This window comes from Onthophagus taurus, chromosome 8 (assembly GCF_036711975.1).
Source record: "Onthophagus taurus isolate NC chromosome 8, IU_Otau_3.0, whole genome shotgun sequence".
NCBI classification, from domain to species: domain Eukaryota; kingdom Metazoa; phylum Arthropoda; class Insecta; order Coleoptera; family Scarabaeidae; genus Onthophagus; species Onthophagus taurus.
Window position 1 is genome coordinate 6,871,371 of NC_091973.1, and position 16,291 is coordinate 6,887,661.

The window sequence follows — 16,291 nt, forward strand, 5'->3', positions numbered from 1 at the left end:
ATATTGTTGGAAATAATTCACGAGCACACCCTGTATAATTTGAATGTGTGTGTCTAGCGCAATGAATTGTGCTCGTGAATTATTTCCAATAGTATAATTATGATTATTAAGTATATAATTAATTGTTGGAAATAATTGACGAGCACACCCTGTATAATTTGAATGCGTGTGTCTAGCGCAATGAATTGTGCTCGTGAATTATTTCCAAGAGTATAATTAGGATTATTAAATATATAATTAATTTTTTTTAATTTTAGCGCCTCCAAGAATCGATCGCATACCTGGTGATTTATACTTACCAGAAGGTGATAACACCAAGATTAAGATTTACTACTCAGGAGATCAACCATTAGATGTGATCTTAACAAAGAGCGGCACCGTAATTGAAGAATCAGCTCATATTAAATACACCGTCTTCGATGATTACATAATAATCTTTATTAAGGGTATAACAAAAGAAGACGCGGGATTATACAATTTGACGGTTAAAAATGATAGCGGAAGCGCGTCGGGTTCATTCACAGTTTACATAACCGGCCTTCCCGGACCGCCAAACGGCCCATTAGAAACAACCGACATCACCAAACATACTTGCACCTTATCTTGGAGACCCCCGAGTTACGACGGAGGATTACGCGTTACCCATTACGTTATTGAACGCAAAGATATCAGTGGAACTCACTGGATAACCATCAATTCAAGTTGCAGAGACACAACGTTTACCGTCCAAGGTTTGGCTGAAGGTCAAGAATATCTATTTAGAGTAATGGCAGTGAATGATAACGGAATGGGACCTCCACTTGAAGGTGTCAACCCGATAAAGGCTAAAGCACCTTACGACCCACCATCACCACCTGGTGTACCTAAAGTTACCGAAGTTGGTGGTGATTTCGTCAATTTAGAATGGACCAAACCGGAGTCGGATGGTGGTGCTAGAATCCAAGGTTATTGGATCGATAAGCGCGAAGTTGGAAGCAACGCTTGGCAGAGAGTGAACGTTGCGATTTGTTTACCCACCCAAATCAATATTTCAAATCTAATAGAAGACCGCCAATATGAATTTAGAGTGTTCGCGCAGAACATCGCGGGAATTTCCGAACCATCTCAAGCTTCGTCTTCCGTTAAAATCAAAGATCCACTTTGCGCCACACCACCAGAAATTATCAAACCACTTAAAAACGCAAATTGTATTCAAAATCACAACGCTAAATTCGAATGTACCATCACCGGCGTACCGAAACCCACCATCACTTGGTATAAAGGTGCTCGAGAAATCGTCAGCGGATCCAAATACCAAATTTATAGTGAAGGAGATGTCCACCACCTCAACGTTAACGACATCTACGGCGAAGACGCAGATGAATACGTTTGCAGAGCGGTTAATAAAGGTGGAGTTAAATCAACACGTGCAGAACTTGTTATTATGACACCGGCCAAATTAAACATTCCGCCAAGATTCAGAGATACCGCCTTCTTTGATAAGGGTGAAAATGTTGTTATTAAAATTCCGTTCACTGGGCATCCTAAGCCTAGGATAACGTGGGTTAGAGAAGGAGACACGATCGAATCCGGTGGTCATTACCATGTTGAAGTTAAAGATCGTCACGCTATTCTTACAATTCGCGATGGAAGCAAGTTAGATAGTGGACCCTATAGAATTACAGCCGAAAATGATCTCGGACAAGATTCCGCGATCATCAAAATCCAAATTAGCGGTAAGATTTTGGTGTTTTTTATAAAAAAATTTATTTATTATAAAACATTTTAGATCGTCCTGATCCTCCAAGATTCCCAGCTGTTGATAGCATCGGTACTGATTCATTGGCTTTATCTTGGAAAGCTCCAGTTTGGGATGGTGGTAGCAACATTACAAATTACTTGGTTGAAAGACGCGAACACCCATTAAACACATGGATAAGAGTTGGCAACACAAGATTCACCACAATGGCCGTTAGCGGATTAGCTCCAGGTCATCAATACGAATTTAGAATATACGCCGAGAACATTTACGGACGTTCCGATCCGTCGGAAGTTAGCACGTTAGTTTCCACGAAAGACACCGGCAAAAAGAAAGAACAAAAGAGGAAATACGAAGTTGATGAGACCGGCAAAAAGATTAGGGAGTCTCATAAAGAACCAATTAGAGACTACGATCAATACGTATTCGATATTTACTCTAAATATGTCCCTCAACCAGTTGATATCAAAACGAGGAGTGTTTATGATGATTACGATATCTTGGAAGAAATCGGAACCGGCGCCTTTGGCGTAGTTCACCGATGCAGAGAACGCAAAACTGGAAATATCTTCGCAGCTAAATTCATCCCGGTATCTCACGCGATGGAAAAAGAGCTTATCCGCAAAGAAATCGATATAATGAATCAACTACATCATCCCAAACTAATCAACCTTCACGATGCGTTTGAAGACGACGACGAAATGGTTCTCATATACGAATTGTAAGTATTAATGGTGTGCTCAACTTTAAATTAAAATACTAACCACGTAAGTTTTAGCTTATCCGGTGGAGAACTCTTTGAGAGAATCACCGCCGAAGGATACCAAATGTCCGAAGCCGAAGTTATTAATTACATGAGACAAATTTGTGAAGGCATCAAACACATGCACGAGAAAAACATCATTCATCTCGATATCAAACCCGAAAACATCATGTGCCAAACAAAGAAGAGTACCAACATCAAATTAATCGACTTTGGTTTAGCAACCAAACTCGATCCAAACGAAGTTGTTAAAATTTCAACTGGAACTGCAGAATTCGCAGCTCCCGAAATCGTAGAACGCGAACCCGTGGGCTTTTACACAGATATGTGGGCCGTCGGTGTTTTGGCTTACGTCTTATTAAGCGGCCTCTCGCCGTTTGCCGGCGAAAACGACATTGAAACACTTAAAAATGTTAAAGCTTGCGATTGGGACTTTGATGAAGAAGCTTTTGGTAATGTATCCGAAGAAGGCAAAGATTTCATCCGAAGATTACTCGTCAAGAACAAAGAAAAACGCCTTACAGCCCAAGAATGCTTAGTACATGCTTGGTTAGCCGGAGACCACAGCAGCAAAACTAAAGAAATCGAACAAACCAGATATCTCCGCATCCGCGATCAAATCCGCGCTAAATACGAAAATTGGGATAAATATATTTTGCCAATCGGCAGATTATCTGAATACTCATCATTACGGAAATTACTTATGGAGAAATATAGAATACACGATTCATTCTTCGATCGCAGACAAGCCGCTCCTAGATTTGTTATTAAACCGCAAAGCGCGTTCTGCTACGAAGGACAGAGCGTCAAATTTTATTGCAGAGTTATTGGATGCGCTCAACCCACTCTTAGTTGGTATCACAATAACGTTGAATTAAGACAAAGCGTTAAATATATGAAACGTTACGTTGGAGATGACTATTATTTCGTTATTAATAGAGCTAAATTATCTGATCGTGGTGAATACATTATTAGAGCAGAAAATCATTATGGATCTAGAGAAGAAGTGGTATTCTTAAATGTTCAACGTGAGTATTTGAATTAAAATATAATAATATTGTCATAATAATGTATTATATTTTTAGCTGTACCAACCGTTGTTCCGGAATATAGACCAGAAACGCAACCAGTGCGTAGACGCGAACCTCTTCCATACACTTTCTGGCAAGAAGAACAAGAATGTGCCCCATCATTTACATTCTTATTACGCCCACGTGTCATGCAAGAACGCGACACTTGCAAATTGCTTTGTTGTTTGAGCGGAAAACCGTTCCCAACCGTAAAATGGTACAAAGATAAGCGCGAATTGAGTAAATACGAATATTCCATGTCGTCATCGGACGGAGTAGTAACCATGGAAATAGTCGGATGCAGACCAGGCGATTCCGGAAAATATAGTTGTGTAGCAACTAACATTCACGGCCAAGATGAAACATCCTGCGTGGTTATTGTTGAAGGCGAAAGCAGCACCGCCGCACAATCCGAATTGGCGCATAAATTGTTGTACTCTGGTGATAGAAAATACATCGAACAACCGATTAAACCCGCACCTATTCCGGTTACCATCAAAAAGCAAATTACAACACCCAGCGTTCCCCAACAAGCAAGCTCAAAATTAGCAAGTTTAAACGTTGATGGAGACAAGAAATCGCCGAAGAAATATGGAAGGTTAGATTCAACCGGAAGCCCTAACAGATCTAGAAGTGCCACTAAAGAATTAGCATGTACGTATCAAAAATTAAAAAAAAAAAATAATAAATTAATAAATTCCTTTTTTTTAGTGCCACCAGATGATTCCACAATGTGCGCCCCAAGTTTTTCAAGAGAATTAAAAGACTTGACCGTAAATGATGGTGAAAGTTTGACCTTGACATGTTCAGTTGTTGGAGATCCCGAACCCCAAGTCACATGGACTAAAAGTGGAAAACCGCTGAGTTCATCAGACGTAGTCGATTTGAAATACAAAAATGGCATGGCCAAGTTACATATAAACGAGGTATACCCCGAAGATGAAGGTGAATACGTTTGTAAGGCAACTAATTCAGTTGGAACAACAGAAACTAAATGCACTTTAAAAATTAAACGTAAGTAAAAATTTATTTACACTGTTGGAAATAATTCACATATATAATGCACCCTATATAATTTGAACTAAAACTAGAACTAACACTAGAAACTTTCGGGTTTTGCCGTGCGTCTTTTAAGAAAAGGTTTGACGTTTGCCATGTTGTATAACCTTCTTATAACCTTCTTGTAACCTTCTTCAGAAACTGGTTCGAAGTGAGTGCCACTTATCAAAATAAGTAAATTTCATATTTTCGTATCTATCTCGATATTGACGTATCTAAGAGCAAAAGTGCAAGAGAGCAATATTGTTAACAATACAATTTGCTACAATTTTTGTAATAAAAGTTTTCTTATAGCATGCTCCGATTCCCAAGTGTTACCTTTAATAACTTGAATAAGCAACAAATTCATAAAATTTTCATATTTTCGTATCTATCTCGATATTGACGTACCTAAGAGCAAAAGTGCAAGAGAGCAATATTGTTAGCAATAAAATTTGCAACAATTTTTGTTATAAAAGTATTCTTATAGCAAGCTCCGATTCCCAAGTGTTACCTTTAATAACTTGAAAGAGCAACAAATTCATAAAATTTTCATATTTTCGTATCTATCTCGATATTGACGTATCTGAGAGCAAAAGTGCAAGAGAGCAATATTGCTAATAATAAAATTTGCAACAATTTTTGTTATGAAAGTTTTCCTATAGCAAGCTCCGATTCTCAAGTGTTATCTTTAATAACTTGAAAGAGCAACAAATTCATAAAATTTTCATATTTTCGTATCTATCTCGAAATTGACGCATCTAAGAGCAAAAGTGCAAGAGAGCAATATTGTTAACAATAAAATTTGCAATAATTTTTGTTATAAAAGTTTTCCTATAGCAAGCTCCGATTCTCAAGTGTTATCTTTAATAACTTGAAAGAGCAACAAATTCATAAAATTTTCATATTTTCGTATCTATCTCGAAATTGACGCATCTAAGAGCAAAAGTGCAAGAGAGCAATATTGTTAACAATAATATTTGCAACAATTTTTGTTTTAAAAAATTTCTTATAGCATGCTCCGATTCCCAAGTGTTACTTTTAATAAAAAGAGCAACAAATTCATAAAATTTTCATATTTTCGTATATATCTCGATATTGACGTATCTAAGAGCAAAAGTGCAAGAGAGCAATATTGTTAACAATAATATTTGCAACAATTTTTGTTTTAAAAAATTTCTTATAGCACGCTCCGATTCCCAAGTGTTACCTTTAATAACTTGAAAGAGCAACAAATTCATAAAATTTTCATATTTTCGTATCTATCTCGATATTGACGTATCTAAGAGCAAAAGTGCAAGAGAGCAATATTGTTAACAATAAAATTTGCAACAATTTTTGTTATAAAAGTTTTCTTATAGCATGCACCGATTCCCAAGTGTTACCTCTAATAACTTGAAAGAGCAACAAATTCATGAAATTTTCATATTTTCGTATCTATCTCGATATTGACGTATCTGAGAGCAAAAGTGCAAGAGAGCAATATTGTTAACAATAAAATTTGCAATAATTTTTGTTATAAAAGATTTCTTATAGCAAGCTCCGATTCCCAAGTGTTACCTTTAATAACTTGAAAGAGCAACAAATACATAAAATTTTCATATTTTTTTATATATCTCGATATTGACGTATCTAAGAGCAAAAGTGCAAGAGAGCAATATTGTTATCAATAAAATTTGCAATAATTTTTGTTATAAAAGTTTTCTTATAGCAAGCTCCGATTCCCAAGTGTTACCTTTAATAACTTGAAAGAGCAACAAATTCATAAAATTTTCATATTTTCGTATCTATCCCGAAATTGACGCATCTAAGAGCAAAAGTGCAAGAGAGCAATATTGTTAACAATAAAATTTGCAATAATTTTTGTTATAAAAGATTTCTTATAGCATGCTCCGATTCCCAAGTGTTACCTTTAATAACTTCGAAGAGCAAGAAATTCATAAAATTTTCATATTTTCGTATCTACCTCGATATTGACGTATCTAAGAGCAAAAGTGCAAGAGAGCAATATTGTTAACAATAATATTTGCAACAATTTTTGTTTTAAAAAATTTCTTATAGCATGCTCCGATTCCCAAGTGTTACTTTTAATAAAAAGAGCAACAAATTCATAAAATTTTCATATTTTCGTATATATCTCGATATTGACGTATCTAAGAGCAAAAGTGCAAGAGAGCAATATTGTTAACAATAATATTTGCAACAATTTTTGTTTTAAAAAATTTCTTATAGCACGCTCCGATTCCCAAGTGTTACCTTTAATAACTTGAAAGAGCAACAAATTCATAAAATTTTCATATTTTCGTATCTATCTCGATATTGACGTATCTAAGAGCAAAAGTGCAAGAGAGCAATATTGTTAACAATAAAATTTGCAACAATTTTTGTTATAAAAGTTTCCTTATAGCATGCACCGATTCCCAAGTGTTACCTCTAATAACTTGAAAGAGCAACAAATTCATGAAATTTTCATATTTTCGTATCTATCTCGATATTGACGTATCTAAGAGCAAAAGTGCAAGAGAGCAATATTGTTATCAATAAAATTTGCAATAATTTTTGTTATAAAAGTTTTCTTATAGCAAGCTCCGATTCCCAAGTGTTACCTTTAATAACTTGAAAGAGCAACAAATTCATAAAATTTTCATATTTTCGTATCTATCTCGATATTGACGTATCTGAGAGCAAAAGTGCAAGAGAGCAATATTGTTAACAATACAATTTGCTACAACTTGTGATATAAAAGTTTTTTTATAGCATGCTGAGATTCCCAAGTGTTACCTTTAATATCTTGAAAAATAAACAAATTTTTCAAATTTTCATAATTTTGTATTTTTCCCGATATTGACGTATCTAAGAGCAAAAGTGCAAAAGAGCAATATTGTTAACAATAAAATTTGCAACAATTTTTGTCATAAAAGTTTTCTTATAGCAAGCTCCGATTCCCAAGTGTTACCTTTAATAACTTGAAAGAACAACAAATTCATAAAATTTTCATATTTTCGTATCTATCTCGAAATTGACGTATCTTAGAGCAAAAGTGCAAGAGAGCAATATTGTTAACGATAATATTTGCAACAATTTTTGTTTTAAAAAATTTCTTATAGCATGCTCCGATTCCCAAGTGTTACCTTTAATAAAAAGAGCAACAAATTCATAAAATTTTCATATTTTCGTATCTATCTCGATATTGACGTATCTAAGAGCAAAAGTGCAAGAGAGCAATATTGTTAACAATAAAATTTGCAATAATTTTTGTTATAAAAGATTTCTTATAGCATGCTCCGATTCCCAAGTGTTACCTATAATAACTTGAAAGAGCAACAAATTCATAAAATTTCCTTTATACAGGGTGTGCTCGTGAATTATTTCCAACAATGTATGTTTTTTCATTTTATTTTAATTAATTAATTATGTATTTTTTTAGCAATGGTAAACGGAAAGAAAAAGAGCAGTGAAGATAAACCACCTAAAATAGTAAGCCACCTTCAATCGGCTTTCGTAAATGATGGAGAACCAGTAACATTGTCCTGCCGTATAATTGGGGCGGAAAAATTCGACGTAATCTGGTTGCATAACAACAAAGAGATAAAACCAAGCAAAGAATTTAAATACACCAACGAAGCAAACATTTACAAATTAGAAATTGGAGAAATATTCCCGGAAGATTCGGGAGCTTACACATGCGAAGCGTTTAACGATGCGGGAGAGAGCTTCAGCAGTTGTACATTGAACGTAGTCGTGCCTGGAGAGCAACCGAAGAGCCCAGTGTTCAAAACATTCCCTACGTCGGTAACGATTTCGGTCGGAGAGGCCGCCTCCTTCCAAACTGAAACGGAAGACGAGCCCCTCCAAATCAACTGGCTCAAAGACGGCAAACAAATCAAAGAAAACACCGCCAAATATAGGTTCACGGCTGACGGAAAACGTTATAGCTTGCAAATTTTGAACTGCGACCATAACGACATCGGTCAATACCAAGCGAAAGCTATAGGAAAGAAAGGTGAAACCTTCGCGGCCTTCTCACTCAACGTTGTTCCATTGGGTGAACTCTAAAGTTCTGACTTCGACAACCAACCAAAAAAAAATATTTTTAAATAAAACAAAAAAAAAAGCCTAAATCCCAAACGAACGAATTGCTCCGAAGAACTTGTATTTATGTATCATATGTTGTGTAAAATATAATTTTAAGTGTTTTTTGATATCGTCTCGATGGGTTTGGGGTTTGCACCCAAAGTCACATCTGCTATCACGCGCCAGCATCCTCAACTTTTTTACCATCTAAAAACGAACGTGATAACGGTCGTGTTTTCGTGCGAACCCCAGAGCTTTAAGTTTAATCCGAACGACCTTTTTTATTTATTTGTTTTTTTTTTTTCTCTGGCATTCTTAATTTTTCTAGCGAACTGGAGCAAATTACGACACATGACACACTTATTACTAATTGTATGAAAAAAGATTATACTATAAAATAATTTTAGTGTGAAAGTGCTTGTGCCATATTTTCATTACGCCATCGTTTTTTCGTTGATTATTATTAATTATCAGGATACGATTATGTTTTCATATTCGCATTGTCGCTTATGCATAGCAAACAGAACTCTGTATCATATTATGTAAAAAATATACGAATTTAAAAATTTATCTTATTTTATTAAATTTTAACCTTCGAGCGGGCGCACCCGGTTTTATAACACAAGCGGGCGCATGTCATAAATTTTATGACAGCAGGTCCGTATTAATAAGAATTACGTTATTTTTAATAAAACACATTTTGTTTGAGTAAAAATATTTAATTTATATTAAACAATTGTTAAAAACATAAAATGAAATCGAAATTTTTGAAATCTAACAACGTTTATAAACTACCTACCGGAAATTTCACATAAGTCGCAATATATGAATGCAGTAACCATAGTTACGAAACTAATGTGTACTTGCACTGTCCCAGATAAAATGTAACATAGCTCAATAGTACAGGCATTGGGTAGTTTTGTAGAGGAAAAGTTTTGGAAAAGTTTCATTCATTATGGAATGATCCGCTGATGTATTAAAGCCTCAATTTTTCCCGACTGCCTGAAAATCTCCAGGGTTGTTCCGGTTTTTAAAAAGGAAGATAATAACGACGTAAGTAATTATAGACTCATATCAATAATACCGGTGATGGGTAAGTTGTTCAAAATGGCTCTGCACCGGCAACTGACAAGTCACTTAGAGGATAATAATTTGCTGAATTAGTTCCAGTATGGATTCCGGAGTACGGTCGATCACAGCAGATCACATCATCGATCACAGCAGTGCTTGCTTTTGAGCAAGCACTGCTACGAGAAAGAATCCACAAGACCTTCAATGATCTACAAAAAATAAGTGAGAAGTTACTACGACTCCACCTCTCACTTTCCAATTGTATATCCGGAGAAGACTGACTTCAGAAGACCCGTGACACACACATCAAGAAGTTTGAATCTCTGGAACGCCGGTCGCAAAAGAAGAAAGGTAATAGTTTACCAGTAGAAACAATCGTCATTAACAGATCGAATGTCCCACTAACGAAAGACGAAACCACTGTGCTCGCCAAAGGATTGAACTACGCAATCGCCCCGAAGAAGGTCCCAAAGGAGGAAATCATCTGCGAAGTGGAAGCAGCTGTTCGAGGGATGCCTGCACTGAAAGCCGAAAAGATCCGACAAGAAGTTGCGAGAGTATTGAAGTCAGCAAAATCACCAAAATCCAACTTGACAATTGGTGAAAAGAAGGCACTCCGATCTATAAAAGAAAAATCAGAAATCGTCGTGTTACCAGCAGACAAGGGGAATGCCACCGTTGTTATGGACAGGAAAGAATACGACGACAAAATGATGAACTTACTGGACCCAGCCACCTACAGGAAGATCAAGAGGGACCCCACAGACAAAATCGTTAGAAAAATGAAGGAACTGATAAAATCTACAGGAATTCCAGCAGAACAGCAGAAATGTTTGTTTGTGCAGGCGCCGGTACCACCAAGAATCTACGGACTACCGAAGATTCACAAACCAGACGTCCCCCTCCGCCCTATCGTCAGCGCCATCAACTCCCCAACATACCAGCTGGCTAAACATCTTGCAAAGATTCTGTCCCCCTTCACAGGTAACACGGAATCGTATGTCAGGGATTCTACACATTTTGTGGAATCGGTAAAAGGTGTAAAGCTGGATGCTGGGGATATGTTGGTAAGTTTCGATGTGGAATCCCTTTTTACTAGGGTACCAGTTAAGGATGCTGTAGAGGGTCTTCCCCGAAAACTCATTCCGGAGGGTTTACCAGGATACGTGCCAGATCTGGTGGAGTATTGCTTATCGTCGACGTATTTCAGCTGGAAGGGAGAATTTTACGAGCAGTTCGAAGGGGCAGCCATGGGATCTCCAGTATCGCCAGTTATAGCTAATTTCTACATGGAATTATTCGAAGAGGACGCTTTGAAGAAGAGCCAGTGGAAACCAAAACTATGGCTCCGATATGTGGATGACACGTTTGTGATATGGCAACATGGTCAAAAACGGCTCCAAGAGTTCTTGGATCACTTGAACTCTCAACATCCTATGATTAAGTTCACCATGGAAACAGAAACTGCCAAAAAACTACCTTTCCTAGATGTGTTGGTCATCAGGACGACAAATGGAGATATAGAACTTGGTGTATACCGAAAGAAGACCCATACCAACAGGTATTTACAGGCATGTTCACATCATCATCCCCAACAGAAGAGGTCCGTGATCCGTACATTATTTCAGCGAGCAGCGAGACTATGTGAAGGAGAGAACTTGAAGAAGGAGCAACACTTTCTACGAGGCGTGCTGCAGAAGAATGGATACACTTCGAGGGACATCAACCAGGCCATCAAGCAGCGAAAGCAGAAAGAGGACACGGTAAGTACAACACCACTTGGATTTATCTGTCTTCCCTATGTTTCAGGTGTAACGGAACGAATTGCTAGGCACCTCAAGAAGAACGACATCGTAGTGCGGTACGGCACGATCAGCAAAATTCGGAACACACTCCCGATAGCCAAAGACAAACTAACTCCATTAAAAGGAGCGGGAGTCTATCGACTATCGTGTAGTTGTGGGAAGGTTTATGTTGGCCAAACTGGACGCAACGTCGAGTGCCGCATCAAGGAGCATGAGAGGGATGTAAGGCTGAAGAAGATCCAGCAGTCGGCGGTTGCGGAACATTGCCATGCAGAGGGGCACCGAATAGACTTCGAACAAACAAAGGTGCTGGCTAGGGACAACAGATACTACCAAAGACTGACAAGAGAAGTCATAGAGATCTACCGACATAAAAATAACGTTAACAGAGAGGATGGCTGGGAGCTTAGCAGAACATCGAAGATGGTGGTGAACACGAAGACCTCTTCCCGCCTCACACCGGACGCGACGCAATTAGTTATTAATTAGCTTGTAATTAGCGTTAACTGATTATTAATTAGTTTTTCCGACTTATATATAGTTACCGATTTTTGATCTCGTCACTTCGAACCAGTTTCTGAAGAAGGTTGCAACATGGCATCCGAAACGTCAAACCTTTTATTAAAAGACGCACGGCAAAACCCGAAAGTTTCTAGTGTTAGTTCTAATTTTAGTTTAAAATACAAAGAATTGTATTTGTTTGTTAGTTATCAATTGGCCACGTATTCGATTTAAATTTTTTACGTACTTAATTATATATTTATATCCGAATCCTAATAACGCAAACGCCTAAAATTTTTGTATGGATTAAATATTTTTAACATACATAAAACAAAGGGTCGGAGGGTCGCGAAATATTTTTTGATACTAGGGGGGTCGTGTCATGAAAAAGGTTGAAAAACACTGGTATAGGCAACCCAAATTGTCCAGTTACTTGAAGTTCGTACGAATTAATCATTTAAATCTTAATTAATATCATGTTTTTTTTTCAACTACTCACTAATTGAGAATTAATTAGTTATTTTGGAGTCGACCAAGTAATTAAATTATCATTATTACGCCATCTGTGTATTAATTACCTTAATAATTCTAGGGTTATTTTGTTTTATGTCTAAAAAGTGATTGTTGTTCACCCTGATAATGTGAGTAAATGTCACTTTGGCAATTCCATTAATAAGATTACATTTTTTAAGAATTTTTCTGTGAGCGTTGTAAGTGTTATGGTTCGCCGTCCCCATCGATCCGAAACGAGTCAAATCGCATAGTTTGATATCAGGATGCATTTTTCGATTCCTGACACGCAAGAGTTGAACGACGGAAATGGATCCACCTACATGGTAAACAATTTCCTTTCGCTTTTACATCTGTTTTCTAAAAATCAAGTTTGCGATCGAAAATATGAACAAAGTCTTATTTTTTTAGGGTTATAATATACATATCAACGGCGTTTTTCATTGTACCGTCCGTTATAGGCAGTTACACAACTTGAATGAGCAGTTGAAAAAAGAATTCGGAGGGGACCGCTTACCACATTTTCCACCCAAGAAATTGTTACCCTTAACTGATGGACAACTTGAGGAAAGGAGGGCTTTATTGGAAAAATATATTCAAATTAGTATGATGTAAGAAAATTTATTGTATTTAGTTTTTTTAATATTTTATTTTTTTAGTTGGCCAAGATCCAAAATTAGTATCATGCGAATTATTGGTGGGTTTCTTGCTTTCTGCTCAACAAGAAACAACTTGCGAAAAACGACATGAATTAAAACTGGACATTTACACCATGAATAATTATCAAATTTCATTAAATATCCTTTCCACTGATCGTACAGAACAAGTTTTATTAAAAGCATGCAAACACATAAATCTCCCGCCTGAATTCACATCATATTTTGCATTGTATGTTATCCGCAAAGAAGAGAATGGTGGTGATATCACAATTTTACGTAAACTACAAGAATTTGAATCTCCTTATATATCTTGCAAGTCCATTAGGGAATCTAATCGATTAGTCATCAGGAAAAGTTACTGGGATAGCAAATATGACTTGGAATTAATGAACAACCCGGTTGCTTTAAATTTACTTTATACTCAAACAGTTTCTGATGTCGAGCGCGGATGGATTTTAACCAATTCTGACATTAAAAATCAACTCGCGCATTTTCAAGCTCGATTAGCTAAACTAGAATATTTAGAACTTGCTAGAACTTTAAAGTATTATGGTTATACGCAGTTTAACGTTTGTTTTTGCGATTATCCCAAACCTCAAACTAAAGCTTTAGTCGCCATTGGAGGGGAGGAATTAAATTTAAGACTTATTGGCCATGTTATGGGCGAAGGAAGTTTTAAAGTTACTCGAATGAGGTGCTGGAGAATCACAGCAATGCATGTAAATATTAAAATAATAAAAAAAAAAAAAATTTATAATGCGTTTTTTAGAATAAACCAAATATGCCATCGAATAGCAGTATGGTGTCAATAGGACCAGAAGTAGAGTTATCCTTTGAATATTTAATGGCTAAAGAAGAATTAAAATGGATAACCATATCTTCACCTCAATCCATATTAATGTCTGTTTGTTTGCAGTCTGTGGTCGACGAGTTGTTATTAAAAAAGAAAGGGATTAGGCGAAAATCGATTTATTCTTGCAAAGGTCCTTGGTCGTATATGAAACGGGACGGTTCCAGTCATACGATATCGCTGGACGATCCGGATGTGAACACGGACGCCGTTTCTGAGGAAACAAAATCATCAGAAAGTAATACTTTTTCAATAAAAAAATTGCAAGAGAAATTTTCGAGCGTTTCTTTTAAAACAGGTAAAGAGTTTGTTGAGAATCATGCGTTTGAGGGGATTGGAGATGATGATTTGTAAGCAAAATTTTTACTGAAAAATTTTTACTGTGATTCGATGTATGTTCAATAAAATAAAATACTAAATTTGGCGGAAATTTATTTTATTGGGCATACAATGTTTATATTTTTTTAATCCTAATTTTTTTATCCTGCTGTGCCAAAAACCTGACAGGAATCGTGGTATTAAATAATTATTCCCTTGGTATAACGTGACGCTTCTTCGTCAATTATAAAATTCGTTAAAATAACAATGGGAATGGTAAAAAAAATAGGTGCCTTAAAGAATTTAAATAGAAAAAGTTTTAATCGGCAACCAGTATTAAATCAGTCAATCAATGAGACGAGTATTTAACGTTCCTGTATTAAAAAAAAAAAATAGGGGTATAGAATAATGAAGGTACTAATTATCCTACTCATAACAAAGAAAACTAAAAGGCTTGTTATTTTTATATAAAAAAAATTAATATTTCACCCCATTTTTTCTATTAATTATTTTAGATTAAACGTGTAAGATGTCTCTGTACCTGAATTTGCTCATATCCTATTCAAATATATTCTTAAAAGTATCCCGATTGAAAAAAATCTATATTTTAAAATAATGCTCAATGATAAAAATAAAAAAAACTTACTCAAAAAAGATATTAATCTCGTATGCACCTTTTTTAATAAAGTGAGCAACTTTATTAAGATAAAAATGTAATCGTGTTAAATGTAATCACTCAAAAATGTACTAAGCCTAAAATTTTTTGTTTCGAATTTTTATTGTAAATAAAATAATTTCCAAATTACGAGAGAGCGAAATGTGAATGTGATATAATTTTGGTTTTTTATATACCGACAAATGATTTTTTGAAATATTTTTTGTTTCTTAAAATTTCCATTTTACGCAATAATTATAAGTGTGTGTTACATATCGTAATCATTCCAATGTTTAATTAGTGGATTTATGGATATAACCGGAACTTCTTAAATGTATATACATATCTATATTTGTAACTTTTCTTCTTCTATCTGCAGTTAACAGAAAAATATGTGTCGAAATCTTTACACATTTATCTATGTTTTGATGCATGATTTTTTGAGTACTGTATTTGTATATTGCTGTCTATATTAATGTAACTACACTACATATTTATAATTATTTTTAACGTTTTATAACTCTTATTTTATATTTTATAGTATAACAAAAAAATAAATATAACAAAATGAGTTACTCCTCCAATTTTGTATTCAATTTTTTATATTTAAGTGAAAAATCATTACAATTGTAAATCTATATAATAAACGTATAAACAAGAAGTAATTATTATTTTTTGCTGTATCGTCATCATCATAATCTATCTATCCTCTTTATATCCGTAGGTTCTAGTTGTCTCTTGATTTATAAATTTGATAATTTCTTCTTTAATAATTTTTTCTTGGAAATTTTAATAATATTATTATAGCTTTAATTTAACATACATATCACATCATGATGCTTAACACGTTGACTGCCGCAATAGTCACTAAAAGTCTATGCATTCAAACCATCACTTTTTTTTATCAAAAACTCATATTTTTTATTTTCAATCGCGAAGTAGCATATGATTCACGCGGCCGTGTGAAGCATACCGTGATTTATAATAAAACAAGTCTCTTCATATGGATGCTATATAAATGATACGTTTAGTCGTTTACAGTTCGTGGTCATTATGGTTATAATTCCTGGTACATTTCTGAAGTGATACCCTACATTGCCACATTATTACGATATTTGAATAAAAATGAAATTAATAAGAAAGCTAATAAGATGAAGAAGAACTTTTTTGATGCTGATTTAACTAACGAAGCAACTCCAAAAAGAGGATACTTTAATTAATAATTGACAATATTTCCAC

At 35.3% G+C, this 16,291-nt stretch overlaps 2 protein-coding genes across 20 annotated transcripts in view; both read left to right on the forward strand.

Moving 5' to 3' along the window:
* Positions 1-9,251, forward strand: part of LOC111424928 (projectin protein bent) — a 62,183-nt gene extending 52,932 nt beyond the window's left edge. For all 19 annotated transcript variants that reach the window (XM_071198420.1, XM_071198428.1, XM_071198418.1 and 16 more), the window contains 6 exons: positions 258-1,715; positions 1,769-2,459; positions 2,517-3,529; positions 3,587-4,225; positions 4,283-4,585; positions 8,037-9,251. In XM_071198420.1, coding sequence (XP_071054521.1) covers positions 258-1,715; positions 1,769-2,459; positions 2,517-3,529; positions 3,587-4,225; positions 4,283-4,585; positions 8,037-8,665 — 4,733 coding nt within the window. In that variant the 3' untranslated portion in view covers positions 8,666-9,251. The remainder of the gene's footprint in view (positions 1-257; positions 1,716-1,768; positions 2,460-2,516; positions 3,530-3,586; positions 4,226-4,282; positions 4,586-8,036) is intronic.
* Positions 9,252-12,700: 3,449 nt separating this feature from the next.
* LOC111424927 (sorting nexin 17) lies at positions 12,701-15,713 on the forward strand. Its single transcript, XM_023058649.2, has 4 exons — positions 12,701-12,896; positions 12,982-13,174; positions 13,230-13,948; positions 13,999-15,713. The coding sequence occupies exons 1-4, from the start codon at positions 12,837-12,839 to the stop codon at positions 14,431-14,433; spliced, it is 1,407 nt and encodes a 468-aa protein (XP_022914417.1). The 5' UTR covers positions 12,701-12,836; the 3' UTR covers positions 14,434-15,713.
* Positions 15,714-16,291: the final 578 nt, after the last annotated feature.

What these genes read in the sequence shown, in the direction of transcription:
- LOC111424927 (XM_023058649.2), top strand. Translation starts at nt 12,837, where the DNA reads ATGCATTTTTCGATTCCTGACACGCAAGAGTTGAACGACGGAAATGGA. An exon ending in GAAATGGATCCACCTACATG is followed by an intron (nt 12,897 to 12,981) that starts GTAAACAATTTC and finishes TTATTTTTTTAG; the next exon opens with GGTTATAATATACATATCAA. An exon ending in GGAAAAATATATTCAAATTA is followed by an intron (nt 13,175 to 13,229) that starts GTATGATGTAAG and finishes TTATTTTTTTAG; the next exon opens with TTGGCCAAGATCCAAAATTA.